This window comes from Ochotona princeps, chromosome 22, assembly GCF_030435755.1.
Source record: "Ochotona princeps isolate mOchPri1 chromosome 22, mOchPri1.hap1, whole genome shotgun sequence".
Lineage (NCBI taxonomy): Eukaryota > Metazoa > Chordata > Mammalia > Lagomorpha > Ochotonidae > Ochotona > Ochotona princeps.
Genome location: NC_080853.1, coordinates 15,929,209 through 15,953,319, shown reverse-complemented (window position 1 = coordinate 15,953,319; position 24,111 = coordinate 15,929,209). Strand labels below are relative to the sequence as shown.

The following is a 24,111-nucleotide window of genomic DNA, read 5'->3' as shown; positions in this document are numbered from 1 at the left end:
AGGCATGGGAATGTCCATCAGCATCTTAACTCCTGCACCAAAAGCCCGCCTCACAAAAGGATTTTGAAAACTGATAGAATTCTGGCCTTATGTTCTTTGTCTATGTCTAGTTGACTTAGGCCTGTTATTTTGTTATAAGAACTGTTTTAAAATTTCTTATTTACTATATTTTTCTTATGAGTAATGCATCTTTATTATAGGAAAATACAGAAAATCACAAGAAAGGAAATACAGATCGCCCATTATTCCATCTCCCAGAGATCACAGCTGCTAACATTTAACAGCCCTCTTTTGGTGATGGTTTTTCTGCTCCTATAAGCACATTGTTAAAATTGAGTTAGGACTGTGCTTTTTTGTTTTGTTTTATTTTTGTTACAGCGTATCAGATATGCTTCCTCTAAGTACTCTACAAGCAGTTAAATGGTTGCATGTTATTTCTATGTCATTTTTTTAAATTAATGGACAGTGTTTAAATCACAGTTTAATTAAGATATCAGGAGTTTTAGATTTAAGAGAAACCATTAGTTATAAAGATACATAAGCATTATGTGTAATAACAAAACAGGTTTTAGGAATGATCTATAGAGTGATAAATGCTGACACCACTACATAGGAATTTTTTACCTTTTTATTTGTTACTAGTGATTTTTTGAAAAATAATACTTACTTTCATTTTGTTTGAAAGACAGAGAAAATTTTCCATGAGTTACTTTACAATGTAATGTCTGCCAGAAACCGGGCTGGGCTAGGCGACAGCAGGCACTTGGGGTTGAAGCCAGACCTTCCTCATGGGCAGCAGACCCGAGTCTTGAACTGTCCTTTACTGTCTTCTAGACGCGTTAACAGGAGCTGGATTAGAATCCAGAAACTCTTATGGGACGTGAGTGTCCCAGGCAGGGCCTTAATCACTGTGGCAAACACCCATTCTGTTATTAAAATTTTTCAGTTAAAATAAGATGTATCATTCTTGGGGACACAAAATAAAACATGAAAAAAGGGGATTACCCCCAAAATCACCCACAGTAACTCCATGCAGCAGACTGCTTTGAGTATTTGAGAATATTTCCTTCCATTTTTATTGTTCTTACAGGTGTAAGTGGGATCACACTGTAGCTTGATATGATCTTCATTAAAACTAGCTGAGGAGAAAACGAAGGAGAAGGGTTGGGAGCGTAGGGGGGGGAGGCCGTTTTAGGTGACTGAGTTTTCCCTCTATGGTAGCCTGTGGTGGGGGCAGAAGTGGAAGAGTTGAGAGAGGTCCAACCAGGACTGTCAAGCAGAGACTTTGTAGCATCTGCTTTTTGTATTCCCTGCTCTCTTACCTTAGCTCTTACTAACCTTGTCCTTTTTTGCAGGGATATGTTTGAACTAAACTTCATGAATGCTAAATTACCCAGTGGTTACTATGACTTCTCTGTCAAAGTTGAAGGAGATAGTCGTTACATTGCCAATGCCGTGGAGGTGAGTGCCGCCTTTGTCCTCCCTGTTGTATCAGGGAATGACCAGGTGGGCCCCACTAATGGAAGCCTGGGCCATTTTCTGCCTTCCCAGGCACACTACCCTCATTAGTTTTGTTGCTTATGTGATCCATTATTCTAGATTGGCCTTCTTCAGTTGACTTCTTTCTATTTTTTTTTTTTTAAGATTTATTTATTTTTATTTCTCAGATATACATAGAAGAGGAGAGACAAAGGAAGGTCTTGCATCCGTTAATTCTCTCCCCAAGCGGCCACAACAGCTAGAGCTAAGAGCCTGGGACCTCTTCCACATCTCATGCTTGTGTGCAGGGTCCCATGGCTTTGGGCAAATCCTCGACTGCTTTCCCAGGCCACAAGCAGGGAGCCGGATGGGAAGTAGGTCCGCTGGGATTAGAACTGGTGCCAATATGGAATCCTGGCGTGTGCAAGGCGAGGACTTTAGCCACTAGGCTACTGCACTGGGCCCCAGTTGGCTTTTTGACGCTGGCTTTATTTTCATAAGAAGAATAGGCAGCTAGAAGGTTTGACCTTTTCAAAACCGGGACGTTATTTAACATAGGTAGATTAAGCACTTGCATTCAAAATTTGTCAGAAAGGAAAATGTTTTCTGGAACGTTAGTGTCTGCCTCATGTCTGACCTTTTGAGCATGAGGCGTCTCATCCCAGTCCATTCACTAACACAAAATATGGACAGAAACTGTTTTAATGTGTGCCTTGAACTTTAAAATTCCAGATTCTTAGTGAAGTTAGTGTTCTTCCTTGACAGGTGGCCTTATTTGCTAACTGCATTGGAATGAAAGCTCCCTCATCAGACTACTTCCTTCTGTAGCTTCAATGCCGGCTCTATTCCTTACAGCTCTTCTTCATCCCTTCCTGTCCTCACACTAAGAACGCCTAGTGACTTTTGAAGTCTAGCTGACCCCTCCTCTGTGTGTCTCATAAAAACAAGCTGACAAATTGCTGTTCATATTCCTATCTGATATTCAAGTTCCAATAATGTGATAGATAGGAAGTGGTTTCTCGTGTGTTTTCCCTGTGTTCCTAATGAAGTTGAACACCTTTTCTGATATTTATTGGCCGTTTGGATTTCCTTTCTTAGGACTTGTCATATGTCTTTTTGCCTGTTTTTCTTTTGGTTGGTAGTCTTAATGTTTAGAAGTACCGTATATTCTGTATGTTAAATCCTTAGTTATCAGATTATGATGTGCATTCCCTGATACAAGTTTTTCCATGATTGTTACTGGTATAGCATTTTGACCAAGTATGCCATTTAGTAATATGTGTTTTTTGTATTATATATAATATATAAAATATATTTATGATCTTTATTTCTTCCTTCCCAATCTGTATATTTAATTGCTTTTTTGTTTGTTTACAATTTCTTATTATTATCGTTTTATGATACAGTTCCATCCATAGGCCTTGGGATTTTCGTTACTCCCACCCCAAGTCTCCCCTCCACTTTGCTGAGTTCCCCTTTATTATTACTATAGTATAATTCTTCATACACAGTCATATGTCCATCATTGTGGGCATAGACAATGGCAGAGAGTCCAGCATCCTATTGTCAAGATATAGTTAACAGTTCATTGGGAGTCCATCTTTGATCTGGAAGTAAAGATGCATACTGCATTTTGTCCTCACGTCAGGATATGATAATCTCCATTACACAGTTAACTTAATTGCTTTTATTTATCTTTTTATATTATTGGGTTTCAGTAATTCTTTATATAATCTGCTTACCAATCCAATATACTTTGAAAATGATTTCTCAAACTCTGTAGGTTGTCTTTTTACTTGATGCTGTCTTTTGAAGTGCATATATTTAAATTTTCGTGAAATACAGTTTCTTATGTGTGTATGTGTGTTTGTTGCTTGTCATTTGAGTGATATTTCTAGGAACGATTGTCTATTCCAAGGTCATAAAGATGTACTACTATTTTTTTTTTTTTTTTTAAGATTTATTTATTTATTTTGCTAAGTCAGATATACAGAGAGGAAGATCTTCCGTCCAATGATTCACTCCCCATGTGAGCCGCAACGGCTGGTGCTATGCCAATCCAAAGCCGGGAAGCAGGAACTGCTTCCGGATCTCCCACGTGGGTGCAAGGTCCCAAAGCTTTGGGCCATCCTCGACTGCTTTCTCAGGCCACAAGCAGGGAGCTGGATGGAAAGTGGAGGATCCCAGGGCGTTCAAGGCGAGGACTTTAGCCGCTAGGCCACGCCACCAGGCCCCAAAAAGTTTTTTTGTTTGTTTGAAAGACAGAGATCTACCTGCTGGTTCATTTTCCAGATGACTACAACAGCTGGAGCTTGATCTGGCAAAACCAGGAGAAAGAAACTTCATTCGGACTTCCAGTATAGGTGACAAGAGCCCAAGTACCTGGATCATTTTCTGCTGTTTTCCCTAGTGCATTAGCAGAAATTTTGGTCAGAAGAGCAACTAGGACTTGAACCCAAGTGTTTGCTTTTGCCAAATTTTTTTTTTTTTTTTGCCAAAATGTATTTATTTGAAAGAGTCGGGCCCGACGGAGTGACCAAAGATTTTGTAATAAAATAAAATAAATCTTTAAAAAAAAAAAGAAAGAGGGCCCGGCGGCCTGGCCTAGCGGCTAAAGTCCTCGTCTTGAACGCACCGGGATCCCATATGGGCGCCAGTTCTGATCCTGGAAGCTCCACTTTTCATCCAGCTCCCTGCTTGTGGCCTGGGAAAGCAGTCGAGGACAGCCCAAAGCTTTGGGACCCTGCACCCATGTGGGAGACCTGGAAGAGGTTCCTGGTTCCCTGCATCGGATTGGTGCGCACCGGCCCGTTGCGGCTCACTTGGGGGAGTGAAACATCGGATGGAAGATCTTCCTCTCTGTCTCTCCTCCTCTCTGTATATCCGGCTTTCCAATAATAATAAAAAAAAAAAAGGAAAGAAAGAAAGAGTCACAGGTCACAGAGAGGTTCATTCCCCGATGGCTTTGTAGTAGCCAGGGTGGGCCAGGCTGAAGCAGTTTCATCCAGGTCACCCATTTAGGTGGCAGGGGTTCAGATACTTGGGCTGTGTTGCACTGCTTTTCTTAGTCCGCTAGGGATCTGGATTTGAAGTGGAACAACTCTGACAGGAACAGGTGCCCAAATGGGATGCCAGCATTGCAACAGCAGCTTTACCCACTATGGCACAGTGTTGGCCCCAAACTAGCACTTACGCTTGGGGTGCCAGCATCACAGTGGTGGCTTAACTTGCTGTGCCACAATGCCAGCCTCCAAGGGTAACTTAACCGCTGCCCCAAGCACCTGCCCCTTTGATCTAGATTGTTTTTGCTGCAAGGTAAGACTCCACCCCTTTTGCATGTAGCTATCCAGTACCTTTTGTTGAAAAGACTATTTTTTGGCTGTTTGATTGTCTTGGCATTGTTGTTGGAAATCAGTAGATCATAGATGTAAGGGTTAATTTCTTTTCCCTTAATCTGTATTTTTGTCTTACTGCCAGTACTGCGCTGTCTTGATTACTATAATAGCTTGGTTTTTGTAACAACGATCTGGCTTTTGTCTAAATATTTCTGTAGCTGTGGGAAAAATTACGTAAGTATAAAAGAGCAGCAGTGGCTAATAGTTGTTGTTTATACAATGGTAATAAGTGCCTATTGAGGGCATTTGCTGTCCTTCTCTTTCTGGAGATAGAATAAACATTACAGATCTCTTCTTTCCCTCTTCATTACATTATAGCAGGTGTGTGTGTGTGTGTGTGCGCGCAAGAGGGAGAGAGAGTGAGTTGGCCCTCACTTCTGCCATATACGCAACTTTCCCTGGTAATCTCAGTTAATAGTCCCACTACGAGCCTCGGACGGGTCAGTAGGTCCTGTTTTCTCCCTGGAGTTGCTGACGCTGGTCAGAGTGCACTAATGGCAGTTTGGTGGGGAAGGTCTGTGATAGCACGCATTGACACTGAACTGACTGTCGAAAGCATGGATTTTAGAAGCTTTCATTTGCTTTAATTGCCCCTAATGTACCATTGTTTTTTGACAGTAATAAGCTTAACAGGGGTCTATTACTCCTAACAGAAAGACTGCTTTTCCTGATTATAAGCCATTTTGGGCCATATATGTGGTATGCAAAAAGGCTAAGAAAGGACAGGGATGAGGCAGCTTAGCTGCCTTTCTAGTGGAGAAAGCAGCCACTTCCCTGTTGTAGAACCTGATCCTACAGAAATGGTTTGAAGGAAGGAGCCAGTGAAAAAGTTAGCGTGATTTCTGGGTCTCAGTTTGCTTGAACAAATAACAAGACTGCACTTTTCCCTGGAGTGTCTCCTGACACCCATTGGTTATATTAAGGTTTGGGGAGTAGAAAGGTTTAAGTGGTTCCCTGTTCCTTGTTTGGGAGCAGTCCCACAGTGTCTGTGCCACAAAGGAAGCTCTAATTTAGGGAGGCTTTCAACCTAGGGCTGAGCACCAAACGTGCCGCCAGCTCCCTGCAGTTTGCCCTTTTACTCCTCCCATGAGCGTGATGATTTCAGAATATGCACAGTGGTAGTTTTATCAGCAACACTTGTGGCCAGGGTTATAGTCAGGATTCCGTTGAAATCCCAAAAGCTGACAGTCCCTTAAGTGATGATGGGGACGTGCTGAGGAGCTGAAACACTTCTGGAAGCACTTTTGTGAACATCCAGCTATAGAAAGGGAAAGTTGTGACTGTTAACATACTTATAGGGTGATACACTTGTTAATATATATTTAAAAAAGAAGACAGTATGTGACCTGCCACTAATTGTCTGCATAATTACTGTATTTTATAAACAAAAGTAAGGTATTCAACGTTTTCCGTATTTCAGCCATGGATTAATAAGCTGCTGCTTCGAACACTGGCATCTTACTGGGGACTGCTAATTGGAGTCCTGATTGCTCTGCTTTGCATCCGGCTCCCTGCTAATGTGCCTGAGAAGGCAGCAGAAGATGGCCCATGTGCTCGGACCACTGCCTCCTATGTGGGAGATTGGGATGCAGCTCCTGGTTCTTGGCTCTAGGTTCGCCCAACAAGTAAAGCTTAAAAAATTATAGAAAAGCATATACTAAACTATGGTGATATTAAAAAGAAACTCATGGAAAATGTTGTACCATAAAATGTATCCTTTTTAAAAAGGGACCGTCACCATGATGTAGTAAATTAGTAAGCCTCTGACTGTGGTGCCAGCAGTCCATATGTGCACTGGTTTGAGTTGTGGCTGCTCTCTTATAAGCCAGCTCCTTGTTGATGTCTCTGGGATGGCAGCAGAGGGTAGACCAAGTCCTTGGGCCGCTGCATTTACATGGGAAACCTGGAGGAAGCTCCAAGTTCCAGGCTTTGGACCAGCCCAACTCTGCCTGTTGCAACTATTTGAGGCAGTGAACCAGCACATGAAAGATTTCTCTGTGTCCCTCCTCTCTGTAAATCTGCATCTTTTAAAAAATATATATATGGGGAAGGTTTGGGGAGGGGTGGGGAGAATCCAAGTACCTATGAAACTGTGTCACATAATACAATGTAATTAATGAATTAAAAATAATAAATAAATTAAAATATATATATATATATATGTGTGTATTTTATTTGAAAGGCAGATTTGCAGAGAGAAAAGGAAAGACAGAGATATTTCATTTGCTGGTTCACTCTTGAAATGGTCATGAGACTGGAACTGGGCCTGTCCAAAGCCAGGAGCCAGGGTCTTCTTCTGGATCTTCCTCATGCATGCAGGGATCCAAGCACTTGGCCCATCCTCTGCTGCTCTCCCAGGCCATAAGCAGGAAGCTGGATAGAAAGTGGAGTAGCTGGGCCCAGCGCAGTGGCCTAATGGCTAAAGTTCTCTTCTTGAACACACTGAAATCCCCCATCGGCCCCAGTTCTAGTCCCGGCAGCCCCACTTTCCACCCAGCTCCCTGCTTGTGGCCTGGGAAAGCAGTTAAGGTCAGCCTAAGTCCTTGGGACCCTGGCACCCATATGGGAGATCCAGAGGAGGCTCCAGGCTCCTTGCTTCAGATCGGCTCAGCTTCGGCCATTGTGGTTGCTTGGGGAGTGAATCATCGGACAGAAGATCTTTCTCTCTGTGTCTCCTCCTCTCAGTATATCTGACTTTGTGATAAAAATAAGTAAATCATTTTTTTAAAAAAGGAAGTAGAGTAGCTAGGACATGAACTGGTGCCCATATAAGATGCTGGCACCTTAGTTGGAGCCTTAACATCTTAGACCACGTTGCTGGCCCCATGAACATTTTGAGGTACCTCCATTTAAACAGCTTCCTCCATCCCCTCAGCCTTTCTCCTCAGAGGAATTTCTCATCAGTAGTCACGATTACGCTTTTTTAATGTACTCAAAAAATAGCATTTCACCTGTGGGGGCCTGTTAACTAGAAAGCCAGCTCCAGGCTTGCCATAATTCATCCCGATGCCTAGGTTCAACAGCAGGCAGTGATACTGGTACAATTCTACTATTAAATGTCTGTATGATCAAAAATAGGAGATGGGGCTGGCATTGACGCAGAGTGGGTAGAGCAGGCATCCCATATGTGCTCCAATTCCATTTCCAATCCAGTTTTTGGTTAATGGCCTGGGAAAACCAATGGAAGATGGCCCTAGTGTTTGGGCTGCCGTCTCCGGTGTGGGAGACCCAGATGACACTTTTATAGTTCCTTGTTTCAGCCTGGCCTGTCCCCAGCTGTTACAGCCATCAGGCAAGGGAACCAGCAGATAGGAGGTCTCTCCCTTTCTCTCTCTCACTCTGACTTTAAAATAAATAAATAAATCCTTGGTGGGGGGTGGGAGGGAATAGGTAAAAGCTCCATGTCTGTCCAGACATTCACTTTGTTCTTTTCATTTGCTTCGTAGTAGTTCGTAGTGTACACATACCATTGTGTATACAGCTAGTCTCTTGTTTATGGACATCAAGGTAGGAAGATGATTTCAAGATTAAGTTTACAAATGAAATTGAATCTCAGACAGTGAACCACAGAAATGAAAAGGGAATTAGCTAGTTGATGAAAATTTCAGAGTTTTTAACTGTGAAGATCTGTTATTTTTTGTTACAGCATGGAGTATGCTAATCTCCTACCTCTCCCTAAGCTAGAGGACTGCCTAAGCCCCACCCAGTCCTCGTCCTCAGCCTTTCTGCTGCCTCAATCGGGGGACCACCTCAGGCCAACTTGATTACGGTTCTTTATCCTGCTTAATGGCCGTTTGTACGTTCCTCCATTAAAGCAGTATCCCATTCTGCTACAGTCATGCTTTGCCTGTAGGGCAGGACATGCATCTTGTAATCCTTGTATATCCCCTGCACCAGGTGCTCCACCTGCTGTTGAGGAAGGTATGGGAAGTGCCTCCACAGGTATCTTGTTAAAGATCAGTACCCTATGGAAGCTTTTTAGGTGCTGCCTTTGCTTCTGTCTTCATTGGAAACTGGTGTGGATTGCCTGCCTGTGCTGAGCTTGAAACAGCAAAGCTTGCTCTTCTGAGAGCTGATGGAGGCTATCTCATCAGCAGGGAGCTTAGGGAGGACAGGGAGAGGCCCTCCAAGGAAGAATCTGACCTGTCGGCTGTCATCGCTCTACCTCCATTAGCATCATTCACTCACTTGTCCAGGCTGAAGAGAAATGATGATGCTAAATGTAATTGTGCCAAGAGATGGCCAGGTATTCAGAAGTGGGTGGTAATATCCTTACAGCTTTTGCATTTAATTCTTTTTAAAGCCAAGCAAAACACGCTTATTCAATCTGATTAGCTATCTTTATCTCCTTTTAACTCTTCTTGTTTGGAGGCTGTCACACAGTGATATGGCATTTTAGAAAAATGCTGAAGCACTCTTTCAATTGTTTGCCCAACTTTCTATCTCTATTCCTGGCTCCTGAGTTAGAGCATAAACCAGTGCTTTTGGCAAGGATTTCCTTAAGCGTTGTGTTCAGAATCCTATCAAATATTTGGAAGCTTCATAGATCTATTTGCACATATAATCACCTTCAGTTTTCATAGCTTACTTCAACTGTGGATTTTTAACTAAACATTTCCCAGAAATAGACTTTTAATATTATTTCTGCCCTTTTTTTATATTGACATCTACATTAATCAAATTTTCAAATTTGTTACTTGCTGTCATTAGCTCTTCTTGAAAATGTTTGTAAGGAACTGCACACAATTCAAACACTCTTAAAAAGTCAAGATAGACTGCTCTGTGCTTCTAACAAATAGCAAGTGTAAGTGGCTGAAAACAACAAGGGTTTTGTCTCTTGCCACACTGTCTGTCTACAGAGGGTCAGCCAGGAGTACTGCTTCAGGCTCTTAGTCAAGGAGCCATGTCTGTCCTCATGATCTGTGTGTCAGAGGCAGGGCGAATCACACAGTAACCTTCAAAACACTTCTACCTACAAGTGAAGCTCTTAATGCTGCCAAACAAGTCACATGACCATACCCTAGTCCGCAGAAGCAGAGAGGTAAAATTCTGCCACATGCGCAGAGGAAAAGTGAGGAGTAGCTGGTGGGCAGCCCACAGAGCTTCCACAACTGCTTGGGTCATCACGGCAGTCAGCCTCCTTGGTGTGGAGTCAGGACTGGTGAGAAGTGGCGGAAGCAGGGGCCGGAGCACATGGATTCTGAGCTGGGTGCATGTGCTTGAGTCCTGGCCCCTCTCTCTAGTCATCCAGTCTTGAACAAGCAGCCAGTTCTCATATGGAATTCCCTCAGACGAACAGTTGTGAGGATTAAATGAGATAATCTCTAAAGCTGGTGCCTTTCAAATCGTAAGCGCTCAATAAATCTTATTTGCCTTTAGAATTGATTCCTTGTTGGTTTGAATTATTTAAAGGTTACTAACTAAGGATTTCGCCTTATTTGTTTTAAAGGAGGCAGTGGAACAAACCTATTTTTTCTTTTATTTTAAACATATACCATTTAATCAAAGCCAACAAAAGGAGGAAAGGATAAAGAATCGAGAAGTTATTCTGTGCTTAGAGTGAAAGCGTTGTAGATAGCACATGGCTGGGTCAGTTTCATTAATCCTTGAAGACTCCTGTTCTGGGACTCCTCCCACCTTTAAGAATGGAAACCTGGATGTGCCTCTGAATGTCTTGTGTACTCATCAGTTGACTTGGCTGTGATCTTCTTTGGCTGTAGCTCAGAATCAAGATCTCCACTGAAGTTGGCATCACTAATGTTGATCTTTCCACGGTGGATAAGGATCAGAGCATTGCACCCAAAACCACACGGTAGGTCAGCTGTCCCCTGGACGTAGGGGGAGGGAGAGGAGCTGACCTAAGTCCCTAACTCTCTCTGAGATGGTATGTCTTTGCCAGCAGTAGTCCTGCTTACACCCTGTATCCAGCAGGCATACATTGTTCCCGTGGTACTGGACAAAATCTCTACCTGACATCTAAGACAATTGAGGAGTTTTCTGTAGCAGTGTGTCAACTTTTTTTTTTTTTTTTTAATTTTTATTGGAAGGTCAGATTTATGAAGAGAGGGAGATACAGAGAGAAGGATCTTCCATTTGCTGTTTCATTCCCCAAGTGGCCATAATGGCCATAGTTGAGCCGACCCAAAGCCAGGAGCCAGAAACCTGCTGTGCGACTTTGGCCCTGCGGTTGTTTCTGCCATGCTCTGTGTGATCCCTCTTGGTCCTCACCTGAGACCCTCAGAGGAAGCTGGCCGCTCCACCTGTGGCTGATTGGATTGAACTGAGAACCCAAAGTCTTGCAGGCCACACAGGTTTTCCTTAGACCCTGGTGCAAGTTTACTCGGCCCTGGCTTTGGTGATCCGGTTATCTTCTGGCCATAGACAGCCGTCGCCTGTGTATGCACAACAGAAGTATTAGGGCTGCGCAAGAGAGGACTGGGTGGTGAAGGGGAGGGTGCATGTGCCTGCTTTGTCTGCTCGGATGCACAACACATCTGAAGACTAAATCTGATGTGTCTTGCAGGGTGACTTACCCAGCGAAAGCCAAGGGGACCTTCATCGCCGATAGCCACCAGAACTTTGCCTTGTTCTTCCAGCTGGTGGATGTGAACACCGGGGCTGAGCTGACCCCCCACCAGGTCAGGAGCAAGCTCACGCAGTTCTCTATCTGAAACATGAAAAACACCATGGTCCATACCATGGACAGTTCCCCATCCCCGCTTGAAAGGAAGGTACAAAACCAAATTGTCAGGATGAGGGCTAGAGCAGGGATGGTATGTGAAGAAAAGTTACTTTAATTTATCATTTGTCTCTTCTCTAATTCTGTTTGGAAGCCATGGCTTAAAGACCTAGTAGAACAGGCATTTTGCAATTGGTCTTGGCAGTGAGTTTCATTTGACTGTGCTCAGAAGGAGTTGGGGCATCCGTGCTCTAAATTCCCCCCTTCCTGGCCAAGACTGGTGACTGCAGCTGGCTGCTTTGGACCTCTGGCCTCTTCCCCTCAATATTTTGATGGTTCCTCTTGGTTGTCCAGAAGTAAATAACAGAGACTGTTCTATCGATCAGGGCTAGCTGTGTGACCATGGCAACTCAAGTTAACATTCATGTCTTCTGCTCTGTCTATTGGAACCAACCTATTCAAATTCTCTGGAAAACAAAACATGAAAGAAAGGCTCTGCATGGCAAGACCAGAGTCATTGTGTCAATAATAACATTAGCTGCTGTTGACCGGCCAGTGTAAGAGTGTTTCAGAAAAAAAGCTAAGTGTGGATTAAAACAAAAAAATTTACACTAAAATAAACTTGATCTTCTAAATTCTTATTTCTTTCTACATTTTTGATTAAATTTAAAAATAGGTTTTATTTGAAAGGCTGCGATTTGCCTGCTGATTGAGTCCCCAAATGCTCCTAACAGCTGGGGCTGGGCCAAGCCAAAGCTGGGAGCCAGAAACTCGATCTGACTCTACCACCTGGAAGCCAAAGGCCCCAAAACTGGAGCCATTAATTATCCTTTTTGATGTATGCATTCTCAGGAAGCCAGGAATTGTGAGTGGAACAAGAACTAAAACTCAAGTTTAACTCCGGTAAGGGATCAGTTAGGGATGTGGTTGCTCCCAGTGACATTGCCTGCGAATCACTTGTTTTGTAAGATTTTTAACTCTGCAGGAGATAGAGAGCTCCCATCTGTTAGTTCACCTACCCCACTACCACCACTATCAGATGCCTGCAATAGGCTAAAGCTGGGAAACAGGGACTTAATTTAGGTCTCCCACATGGGTGGCAAACACCTAATTATTTGAGCCATCACCACTGACCCTAATGTGAATGTCCCTATTAACAGGAAGCTGAAATCAGAAACTGGATGCAGTGGATTGCACTCCAGTATCTGATGTGGGACACAGGTGTCTTACCCACTAATCCACAAGCCTGCTCCTCTCCGTGAGCTTCCTGAAGCACCCTCAGATGTAGCAGCCCTGGCCTAACTGTCCTGCATATTTCCTTGTAAATTTGACAGATGCACCAAATGTCAGAGTTTATCTTTGTGCCCTCAAGATGAAGAAAGTAAGGTGCAAGGAGGTTAGGCAGCCTGCTCAGCTGAGAAGCAGTGGACTGGGTCTTTCTGTGGTCAGAACTTGGGCTCTCTTTTCCACCAGGTTGCTCTGCTTGATTAGAACCCATGATGCCTAAACGGAATCCCAGTGCTGGGGGCACTAGGAAGTTGAAAATAGGCCTATTATCGTTACAACGCATTGGGTTCCTTTCCACTCTCTGGTGAAGAAGTTGATTGGGCAGCAAAATGGCCAAAAGGCTGGCAGGAAGAAGAAATTGCAGCAGTAATAAAGGGCTTAAATTATCCACAAACTGGGCATTCAGCCTCCACGTAATAACACATTGGCCAGACCTCTCAGTTGCACTTCCTGCCTCGTTCCCACAGAGTTCTCTCCACACTAGGGAATGAGAATTGGCCACCTACACCTTCCACTGTGGGCAGGCCTGTCCTTTGCCAGTGCTCTCCAGTGTACTGCTTGTTGGATGTCAAGTTGGGCATGTGGAGTGTTTGTAATGACCAAACACAAGATTGTGTTATTGTTTCCTCTAGACTTTCGTCCGACTCCATAACCAGAAGACTGGCCAGGAAGTAGTGTTCGTGGCTGAGCCAGACAGCAAGAACGTGTACAAGTTTGAGCTGGACACCTCTGAAAGAAAGATTGAATTTGACTCTGCCTCTGGCACCTATACCCTCTACTTAATCATCGGAGATGCCACTTTGAAGAACCCAATCCTCTGGAATGTGGTATGTGCCTCAGTGCCCCTTGTTCTGTCAAGAGTGGCTGTACACAGTCAGACAGAATGTTCCTCTCCCAGGGGCTCAAGGCTTTCCTACTTGGTCTACTCCTGCCTCCCTGGGCTGGTCGGGAAGCCTCCCAGGTGAGGTGCTGTCTCTAGGAATAGTTTTATGATCATGTTCACTCAGTGGATGAATGAATGAACAGATTGGACCCTGTGAATGAATTTCCATGGATGGTTTACTAGATGGAGGTTCTGCTACTATGGGGGTTCCTTTGACACTTTGACATGGAAGATCAGGCCCTGGCCTTTGAAATATGGGCCAACTTCTTGAAGGAATCAGTTGAATTCTGCTGACAGTTCAGAGTAGTATCAGATGGTGAATTATAGAAGCATCCCGCTCCTTGCTCACTGCTTGTGATTGGTATGATGACAGGAGACTTCCTGAAAACCATAAGCTTTGAGGGTGGGAGGAAGGCAAGGGCTTGTGAGCTTAGCATCTGGGAGCTGAGCACCTGCAACCTGTTGGAGCAGGAAGGGATGAGCTTGGAAAGGTCACAGAAGCCAAGATGCAGGACTGGCATGGTGGTTGTCCCCCTTTACAACCAGAGGGGTAGCCACCTTCTCCACTTAGTTTATCCACCAATGGATCAGAAGTGATTGCACTACTTGCTGATTTTCAGTTATGGTTCTAGATGTGAGGCTATCAACCTGCTGAGTACTTTGATGCCCTTGGCTATTCTTGTGCCCTTAAGACTGTCCTTGTGTGTTTTTTTAGGCTGATGTGGTCATCAAGTTCCCTGAGGAAGAAGCTCCATGGACTGTCCTGTCCCACAACCTTTTCACCCCAAAACAGGAAATCCAGGTATATCTGAAAGGGCTTAACCACTAAGCATGTGATGATGGGTACAGGGAGAGAAAGTGGCACAGTCTGGCCCATGGCTCTAGTCCTTGGACCAACTCATCTGGTCTCTTCTACCTTAACCCTCAGCACCCTGGGAATTAGGTAGGGTGGCAGCAGATCCATCTACTGGCTGAAGAGACAGGTTCCAAGAGCCCAGATCCTGGAAAGCAAAGAATTGGAGAGAAAATTAGAGCCCATAAATATACCCCTGCCACACCAGAGGCTCCTCTCTGAGGCCACGGCTTGGCAGCTGCTCACACAGATTTAGCCTCCAGCCTGCTGCTACTCCATAAATTCAAGCTGAGCAGCTGGCAGGTGGAAAGTCTCAACTGGGAGAACAGAAGCGAATCCTCCATTTTTCTGGGGCTTGCCTCCCCCAGCCCACAGGACCTTGTGAAGGTTTACATCAATGACAGACAGCAAGAAACGCTTTGAAGGGCTTCCAGAACCCTTTGTAAGATAAACACAGCCGTTATTCAGCATGTACCCTGGTTAAGGAAGCAGAGATAGATCCATTCACTCTGCCATCTATTGCCATCATGAAAAATGAGCACAAGGAGTAACATGCAAACCTGTATGTGAATGAATGTTGCAGTGTCAAACAAACTACTTCTGCTTACTCACTAAGGAAAGAACAAAGGGGTGTAGCATCGTTATGGGAATCAAAGGCAGTAAAGTAGCAAAAAGCAGAACTATCACTGCAGGGCACTGACTGATATATGGGTAGAATAGGTGGCAGCAGCTGTTTCAGATGCAGAAATCCTAACTGTGACAGCTGAGAGGAACCATGATGAGTTTTAGGAAGAGGGTGCCTTCTGGGGCTGCCTGATCATGGAGCAGGGTGATGGGGCCTCAGCCTTCTCACAAAAAAACAGGAGGTGTTCCTTGCCCTGCCCTCCCTAGTTTTCCAACTGGAAACCAAAGCCAGGCATGGTGACTCGCCTCTGATCCCAGCGTCATGCCTGTCTATACTCCTCACCCCATCACTGTGGAGGAAAACTTCACCAAAGAGAATTCATTTAGGTGGGGGAAAAAAAAGTCATAGGAACGCTTACCTAGCCCTTTGGGTTAATTCTGAAAGACAGAGCAGGTAGGGTGAAATTTATCTGAGGCTTCCTTAGAGTGAGTGTTGAGGCCAGGGAATGAGTTATGGTTGGAACCATGAGGGGTGAGGCTCAGTCAAGTTTTAGAAGAGGATGCCTTGCTCAATGCTTAACTCATTGTTTAAGCAGGGAAGTAATGTGTGACACTGCCATCCTAGGAGCCCAAAAGCTCAATGCCCAGGATCCGGCAGAGCCTGGCACCTTTCTGACCCTCACCATGTGCCACTCCAGGGGGTGTGTTCCCCAGCTTCTAAGTGACAGTGAATCTTTGAAGGGAAAAATGGGTTGGTAAAGTGGGAGCAGGGGCCCATGTGACATTGGGAAGGATTGATTGGGAGAGTGGCCAACCTTGGCAAGAGGCAAAAGGTGAAGTGGCTACCCTAGCCCCTAGGGTTTTAGCCTCTTCTTCATGACCATTGTTGAGGTTTGAATTCCTGCTGGGAAGGACACATTCTGAACTCTCCGCCTTATCCTCTGTTGGCAGCACCTGTTCCGTGAGCCTGAGAAGAGGCCGCCCACCGTGGTGTCCAACACATTCACGGCCCTGATCCTCTCCCCTTTACTCCTGCTCTTTGCCCTGGTGAGTTGTGGTAATTAGCATGGGCCAAGTGTGCCTGGAGCCAGACTTGGCAGATGTGGCCTTTCCAATGGAGGCTTTGTGTTCTGGCCTCAGCACAGCCCCAAAGGGGTCCAGCAGCTGTGACCTCACTGCTGGTCGAAACATTTGAAAACAACCAAATTTCCCCACTATGAGACAGCAGGGAGATAAACGGATCCATTAACAAAAAGGGCATGAGAAGGGTGGCCTGTGATGCCCCGAGGAGTGTTCAGTGAAGCAGGCCAGTGCTGGTCACTGTAGGGAATGTAACCGAGAGGCTGTGCGTGCCTGCACTGCGGGAGCCTGCTGCATATGGAGGCAGTTGGAGTCCTCGGGAAAACCAGTGTTGACTGCCTCCTGCTCCGCTCGTGCAGTGGGATGACATGGTGCTTGTTAGAGGAACGACCTCAGGGTTACATCATTTGGGTCTCCCACATTCCCACCTGGGTTTGAAGCCCAGCTCCACTCTGAATTCCAGCTGGAGGCAATAGGGATGTCTCCATGTGGATGTCCTGGATTTGGTTCCCAGCTCCAACCTTTTGCCTGACCTAGCTTCAGCAGGTATGGGGCATGTCATGGGATACAGTAGATAAGGGATGTCTCTTGCTGAGTCTTTATTAAATAAATAAATACTTGTAAAAATATGGATGTTTGTATGCTAATGAGACATGACTGCCAAGGTAAATTATTGCATGAAGAAAGCAAGGATAGGAAACCTTGTTTAGTATGATCCACTTTTAACTCTGCATAAAATTTTTGAGATACGTATCAGTGTTGGTCACATTTAAAGAAAGTATAGAGGAAGGAAGGTTTTATCTTTTATGCTTTGTTGTTGAAAATTTTTAACCAATTGTTTCTCTACAAATTTTTATTTTATTTGAAAGTCATTGTTACAGAAAGAGCGAGAGACAGCAAAATCTTCCATCTGCTGATTAATTTGCCAGATGGCTGCCGAAGCCAGGGGCCAGGAGCCCAAGCCTTGTCTCCCACACATGTGACAGGGGCCTGAGCACTTGGGTCATCTGCCACCGCTTTCCCAGGTGCATTAAGCAAGGAGCTGGAAAGGAAGTGGAGCAGTTGGAATTCAAACCAGTGCCCACATGGGATTTTGGGCACATAGGCTTTACCCACTACACTACACCACCAGCACATTGTTCTCTTTTTATAGTTATAAACATAGATACAAATCCTCAGGGTTTGGATGATTTTTTAAAAGTTTTTATTTCCTGGGCCCGGCGGCGTGGCCTAGCGGCTAAAGTCCTCGCCTTGAAAGCCCCGGGATCCCATATGGGCGCCGGTTCTAATCCCGGCAGCTCCACTTCCCATCCAGCTCTCTGCTTGTGGCCTGGGAAAGCAGTCGAGGACGGCCCAATGCATTGGGACCCTGCACCCATGTGGGAGACCTGGAAGAGGTTCCTGGTTCCTGGCATCGGATCGGCGCGCACCGGCCCGTTGCGGCTCACTTGGGTAGTGAATCATCGGATGGAAGATCTTCCTCTCTGTCTCTCCTCCTCTCTCGTATATCCGACTTTGTAATAAAAATAAATCTTTAAAAAAAAAGTTTTTATTTCCTTATCTTCATCTTATTTGAAAGGCAGAGAGACAGATATTTTCCATCCACTATTTTACTCCCTTGAAGAGCGGAGACTCAAAGCTCAATTCAGGTCTCCCAGTGGATATTAGAAACGTTACAAATTGAGACATTATCTCATTAGCAAGAAGCTGGGTCAGACGCAGAGTAAGCAAGCACTTAGTTATGGGATGCAGATAGTTAACCACTGTGAGGAAAAACTCATCAGATCTTACTTTCAGGTTATCACCTGTTTTCCTCATTAATCACTTGGTGATCACGAGAATGACTGTTACTCCAAATCTAGAAGACATGCCAAATACGTTCAGAAATCAGACATAGGGTGTAGGCCCCTATTCTTTGATCTCAAAATTAATTTCAAAATTAATTTCTTTTTTCTTTTTAAGATTTATTTTTATATCTGACTTATTGGAAAGTCAGATATACAGAGAGAAGGAGATACAGAGAGGAAGATCTTCTGTCCACTGTTCACTCCCCAGCCGCAACGGCCGGAGCTGAGCCATTCTGAAGCCAGGAGCCAGAAACTTCTTCCAGTTCTCCCATGTGGGTACAGAGTCTCATGGCTTTGGGCCGTCCTTGACTGCTTTCCCAGGCCATAAGCAAGGAACTGGATGGGAAGTGGAGCAGCTGGGACTAGAACCGGCGCCCATGTAGGATCCCGACACATGCAAGGCGAAGATTTTAATCACTAGGCTACCACACCAGGCCCTGGGCCTCTGTTCTTGTGTTGGAACAATTAGAATTAGCTGCCAGCAAGTTTTATCGTCCAATTCCTAGAGACTTCGTGGTGTTGTCAGTGATTTGGTCCTGACCTTGAGCTTCATGGTTGCATGTGTCATGGAAGAGCAGGGCCTGCCACCAGTAAAGGTGATGTTCAGGTGTAGGTTGACCAGCACATTTGATAGATGCTGAGCAGATAAAGCAAAAGGTAACGGTTTTCCTCTGAGAGCTTGGAGAAATGCCATCCTTTGAGTAGCCCACATATCTGAACCAGAGCCATTCATTGAATAGCTCCAGCACAGCGTATGTCACTTCCTTTTAAAGTTCTGATGTCTTTTTAATTAATTTCTTCCCATTGCTCAGTGGGTCCGGATTGGTGCCAATATCTCCAATTTCACCTTTGCTCCCAGCACAATTATCTTTCACTTGGGACATGCAGGTAAGTGCTCCAGACTGCTAACTGCGTCAAGCCTGCCTACCTACAAGCCCTGTTAAGTGGACCCCACACCTATTAACTATAATGACTTAATGGTGTAACATCTCCTTCTTCCTGCTGGCCTCTTAGGCCAGTTAATACGATGATAAACCTGTTGGGTCCATCAGCTTAGAACAGCTATCATTATACTGGGCAGTGGTGTCCTGGGCTGCTGTGGGCAGGCCATTTACCCTGGTGTAATAGCCCTGCTTGTTTCCAGAAATGACTCACTTAGCGTGCTTTTACAATGAGCCATTTTCCTGGATGAAGCTTGTTAGTGGTGTTTCCAAAGGCTATCTCTCCCCATCACACTGGCTTCCGCACATGCCTGCAGGTGGCTTTGTCTGCTCTAAAAGAGAAAAACTGTCCTGCTCCCATCAGTCACGCTGTCCTGTGCTGCTGTTTGGAGAAATGAGGTGGTAAACAACCTTAACATGATGAGACAGTAAATTCACAAATCAGTATTTCCAAGTTTCCCACCCAAGATGAAGGCAGTCAGGGGCAGCAATTCCCCCAGACGCCTGTGCGTATTAATTGGTTGGCCGCCTTCAGAGGTCACTGCCTGTGTGTCACTGCCTGTATTGATTCTGAGGGCTTAGGTGGGTGAGCCCCAGGAATCTTGGTGAACGTGTGTCTGTTTCTCTGAGAAGAGAGTCTGTAACTTTGCTGTGATTATCATAGTTGTCTTGGGTCTCAAAAATGAGTCAGCTATCACTTCAGGGCAGAAGTTGCAGGATGACCTTCCTGTCGAGTTCAGTTACTGGATTTGAAAGACACACACACAGTTGGCAGGATGACCCGACCTTCCTTTCAGTTACCGGACTTGAAAGCTACACACACACACTCCTCTCCCGAAACCCCGTATCTGACCTGGGGTCAGACCAAGAACAAAACCTGAACAAGAATTTGTTTGCCAGCCAGTTTGCTTTGTGTGGTTGTTCTCAATTCTTATCTCAGCCCTGATCAGGGTACCTGGGGAAGGAATTATCGTCTTATTTGACAGATGGGAGAATTTGAACTTCAAGAAATTAAGTAGCCAGAGAGGGCAGAGGCCAGTGAAAAGATAGTCACTTAGGTATAGCCTGCATGCTGTGCCTAAGGCAAGCAGAAAAGGCAAGCATAGTTTATCACGATTTTATTGAAAAGTCAAATGAATCCCAGATGTAATATGACAGTGAAGCTTTAAACAAAGCAAAAACCCAGTCTGCATTAAAGAAGCAGGGCGGGAACATGGGGGCCGTTGGGGGAGTGGCTGCAGTCTGACTTTTAGCTCTCAGTCTCGGTTGCTGAAGCAGAGAAGCAGCGAAGCAGCTGTGCATTGGCAGCAGATGAAAGCAAGCTGGTCTAGAAGTAAAGCCCTTTGCATGTCCCACATTCATTGCTCCTACTAACTCCGTTGTCCCAGGACCCAACCCTATTTCCTTTAATTGGATTTTCTCTTCTTATAGCTATGCTGGGACTCATGTATGTCTACTGGACTCAGCTCAACATGTTCCAGACCCTAAAATACCTGGCCATCTTGGGCAGTGTGACGTTCCTGGCTGGCAACCGGATGCTGGCCCAGCATGCCATCAAGAGGTAAGTCGGGCTGGTTCAAGGTCCCAGATAAGATTAAAAATAACTCTCCACTCTCTGGCCCAGCTCTTTAAAACAAGGGTATATGACAAAGTAATTCACGTCCTTAAGGGTAAATCTGACTCCCTGATCCAACTCAACACAGAACTGTTGGAAACAAGCTTTAGTATTTGATTGGCTTTAAAGCTGTAGTGATGGTGTGTAGCCTACACACTGGAATGAGAGGTCGAGAATGGCTCTTTGAAAATTGAATTGGCTTACAATGGGAGCTGGAAGCTGGTTCTTTTGGTGGTTTTGTGAAAGTTGTCACTGTCAGGAGAACCCTGCCCTGCCTGTCTCCCGTGCTCTTCTCTGCAGCCCCCAGAGGCCAGAGCTCTTCCTGCTGAGTGGGTGCCCAGGAGAGGCCTCCCGGCACTCCTGCCCAGGCCCAGACAGCCTGATAGGTCTCTCAATCGCCAGGCTTGCACAGGGGAAGGCTTGCTGGCAGCTTGACTTTTGAAACAGAATTGAAGGCCAGTGTAAATGTCACATAGGCGTTTCTCATTGATTGGGCTTAATAAATAACTGGAGTGCTTGCAGCCATGCACAAGCCCAAAGGAAAGGTCAGAATTGCTTTCACCTTTGGAAGAAATCATTTTCAGACGTGTCCTGCTTTCTCCTCCTCTGCTGACAGAGTATAACTTGACAGCAGAACACACCACCACCACCACCACCAGCGTGGCTGCCTCACAGGCCAGTCACATACAGACGAGGCTTTCTGGGGAGCTCAAGATTGGGCAGGGCAAGGCTAGGTCTCCCCACCCATCATGTCTCCATGAGGACCTGACCCTGGAGACCTGGCCCCTGTGTGCTCCTTGGCTTCCCTGTGTCCTGCAGATCCCACCAGAGCTTCCCTTGGCCCTGGCAGCAGCAGCTGGTTCACGTTGCTGCCCCCATGGCTACAGTGTACAGTTCAGCTGTTTAGAATAGAGCCCTGGTGCCTTGAAGTCCGTTGGTCTCTCAGAGAATCCAGAGGCTGGTCTCCTAAATTCTCTGTTCTGAAAGTTTTCCACTCAAGGTGAAGACAGTCAGAGGGAGAGTAGTGAGGCTGTTTGACTTAACTCCTGCTTAGCAGGACTTGTGCAGCCAGATGTGTTTTCTGGAGTTACAGAAGGGGTCTGGGCCTGCCCTCATAGTGTGGCCATCCTAGAACCAGCTTTGCCCTGGGAGCCCAGTGCCAAACATAAGCTCTGATGGGGTCTTTGCCATCTCCTTCCTCAGCTTTTTTCTGCTCTCACTGTCCTTTCTTGATTCTCAACCCTTCTTTCCTTTGGCAGGATCGCTGCAGAGCAGAGCAGTAGATTGGCAAAATATAGGACACTACGGTAAAGATGGAGGGTGACTGCCTCCCAGCACAGGGCCCGTCCCATCCTGTCCTCCTAATGCATGTCCGATGCTCTCTGTGCTGTGCAGAACACTTCCTCCCCAGCCCTCCCTAAGCCAAAGCTGAGCGCTGAGGCTGGGACTGGAGCAGGACAAAAGCCTCCTGCGTTAGCCCAGCCCCTGGGGTTACTGTTGGAGAGCCACTTCGGGCTCAGCTGTGACTGTGTAAGCCCCCATCCTCCCAGCATCCTGTGGGGCACTTGCAGACAGCAGCCTCTGTCCCCTTTGTTTATAGGTGAGCAGAGATCAGACAAGTAGGGGGCCTACTTAAAAGGGACCCCATGCAGTGATGATCCCCTGGCAAATCCTGGCACACCTGTCACTGTTTCCAGGCCTTTCTGTAACACACATCTCTGGTTGGGCCTAACGGAGAAGTTGGGTGAGGTTCTAAATGGTTGAGAAAATGACGGCAACTGAGCAGAGACAATGCAGTATCCTAGTTCCCCCAGCTCCCTGCGGGATTCGGGCCAGCTCTCACTCTGTCTCGCTAGGTGTTCAGCCCAGGGCAGAGGTGAGGTGCAAAGAGGACACGGGAACACGTCTGACTCTCTACCCCTCCACTCCTCTGGACCTGCTGGAAGGAGACACCTTGTAGGGCCTGCAGGTCGGATAGTGCCTGTCACAGCTCCCCCCTCAGCCCCATGCCGTGAAGGCTGTGTCAGCAAACGCGTGCACGTGGGCCCCAGTAGCACTCTGTTTAGCAAAAACCACACTGGCCTTGGCTGCTTTGAGTTCTCGGGTCACCCTTCTTGGTGTGTAATTCTGGGAGCCTTGAAAAGCTGACGTCATGCGGCCTGCAGCGTGCTGACTCTTCCCCTTGAATAGCCAACCCTCTCTCCCCAGCACATACCTATTCATTGTCATCCTAAATTATGGTTGCTTTGTCTGGGATTTGCTTTCAGAACTAGCTCTGTCTGTTAAATATTGAATTTTTTAATTTAAAATAACCAGGAATTGATTTTTTTAAAAATATTTCCCGGATTTTTAAAGCGCATACCCCACTACCTTCAGATTCTATTGCTTGAAGGAATGGGAAGTCCCTCAGTCAGTCGCATTTGGGACTTTGTGAGGTTGGTTGCTGGTGTCAAGGGTCAGCCCCCTGGAGCTAAGAACCGGCAATCAGAGGACACTGGCTGGTGGATGCCTAACATGGGCTTGTTTAACCAACCCTGAGGGCTGTGGGCTATGCCCATTCTGTTCTTCATTCATGCTCATGCTTTGCTCTCTGCCAGGATAGTTCTAGTCCACACATCACAATGTTCTTGAGCCTCTGTATGTCAGCCAGAAATCAGGGCACACCTTCCAGGCCTTAGGGTTAGTTCTGTGCAGGCCCATGCTCCTGGGCAGACAGTTGTATTGGTTGGTTGGTTTGGAGCCTCTGCTTGCCCAAGCCTGCCTGGCTCAGTCACTTGTTGCTGTGCCCTCCAGCTGGGTACACAGCGTCCATGCGGATGATGATGATCGTCTTTACGTTCCTCCCCCGCCCATCCCTTCTCAGCCTAGGGAAAGCCGGAAGGTGGGGAGAGGAAGCAGAGACGGGTTATTCCCTATGATTTTTCTGAGAGCCAAATCGTGTTTGCAATGATTGGTCTGCATCAGTGGTGGATGCTGAGCCACCACTGGCAAGAGCCCCAGGCCCAGGCAGGAGCACAGCGTGGGCTGTCACACTGCAAGTTCTGTGTGCTTGGGTGCCAGCCTGCAAACCAGAGAGGCCCAAGTGCTGCCTGGCCCATCTGGAGTCACACAGATTTAAACTTTTCCTGTGTTAATCATGTTGAAACTCTGTGTCTTTGGCCTTGCACTGTGAAAGGTGTGCCTGGAATGACCTGTTCTCACATTCTCACATGCTGCTTGCTGGGTCCGCATCAGGTGTGTTCTTTAAATTGTCCTCAGCTTTGGTTGTGCGTATCTCATGTCCTTTTATGAAATGAAAGGACACTAGAAGATTGTCCCCCTAGAATGGAACATCACAGTGGGAGAGCACCTTGGTCCCTGTTGTTGCCAGTTGGAGGCTATGCTAGCCGGGGCTTTGAAACTTTAATAATTCTGTGTTTGTTTCCGCT

The 24,111-nt window shown here is 45.9% G+C and overlaps 1 protein-coding gene across 2 annotated transcripts in view; it reads left to right on the top strand.

The window, feature by feature from the left end:
- The window catches only part of RPN2 (ribophorin II), a 42,000-nt gene that overhangs the window by 17,579 nt on the left and 310 nt on the right, over positions 1–24,111 (top strand). Inside the window, exons 9-17 of one of the 2 annotated variants that reach the window (XM_012927186.2) lie at positions 1,356–1,461; positions 10,595–10,686; positions 11,398–11,512; positions 13,473–13,667; positions 14,439–14,525; positions 16,152–16,247; positions 18,940–19,015; positions 20,500–20,629; positions 21,943–21,990. In XM_012927186.2, coding sequence (XP_012782640.2) covers positions 1,356–1,461; positions 10,595–10,686; positions 11,398–11,512; positions 13,473–13,667; positions 14,439–14,525; positions 16,152–16,247; positions 18,940–19,015; positions 20,500–20,629; positions 21,943–21,990 — 945 coding nt within the window. The remainder of the gene's footprint in view (positions 1–1,355; positions 1,462–10,594; positions 10,687–11,397; positions 11,513–13,472; positions 13,668–14,438; positions 14,526–16,151; positions 16,248–18,939; positions 19,016–20,499; positions 20,630–21,942; positions 21,991–24,111) is intronic. The other variant, XM_004585793.3, reaches the window with a different exon arrangement.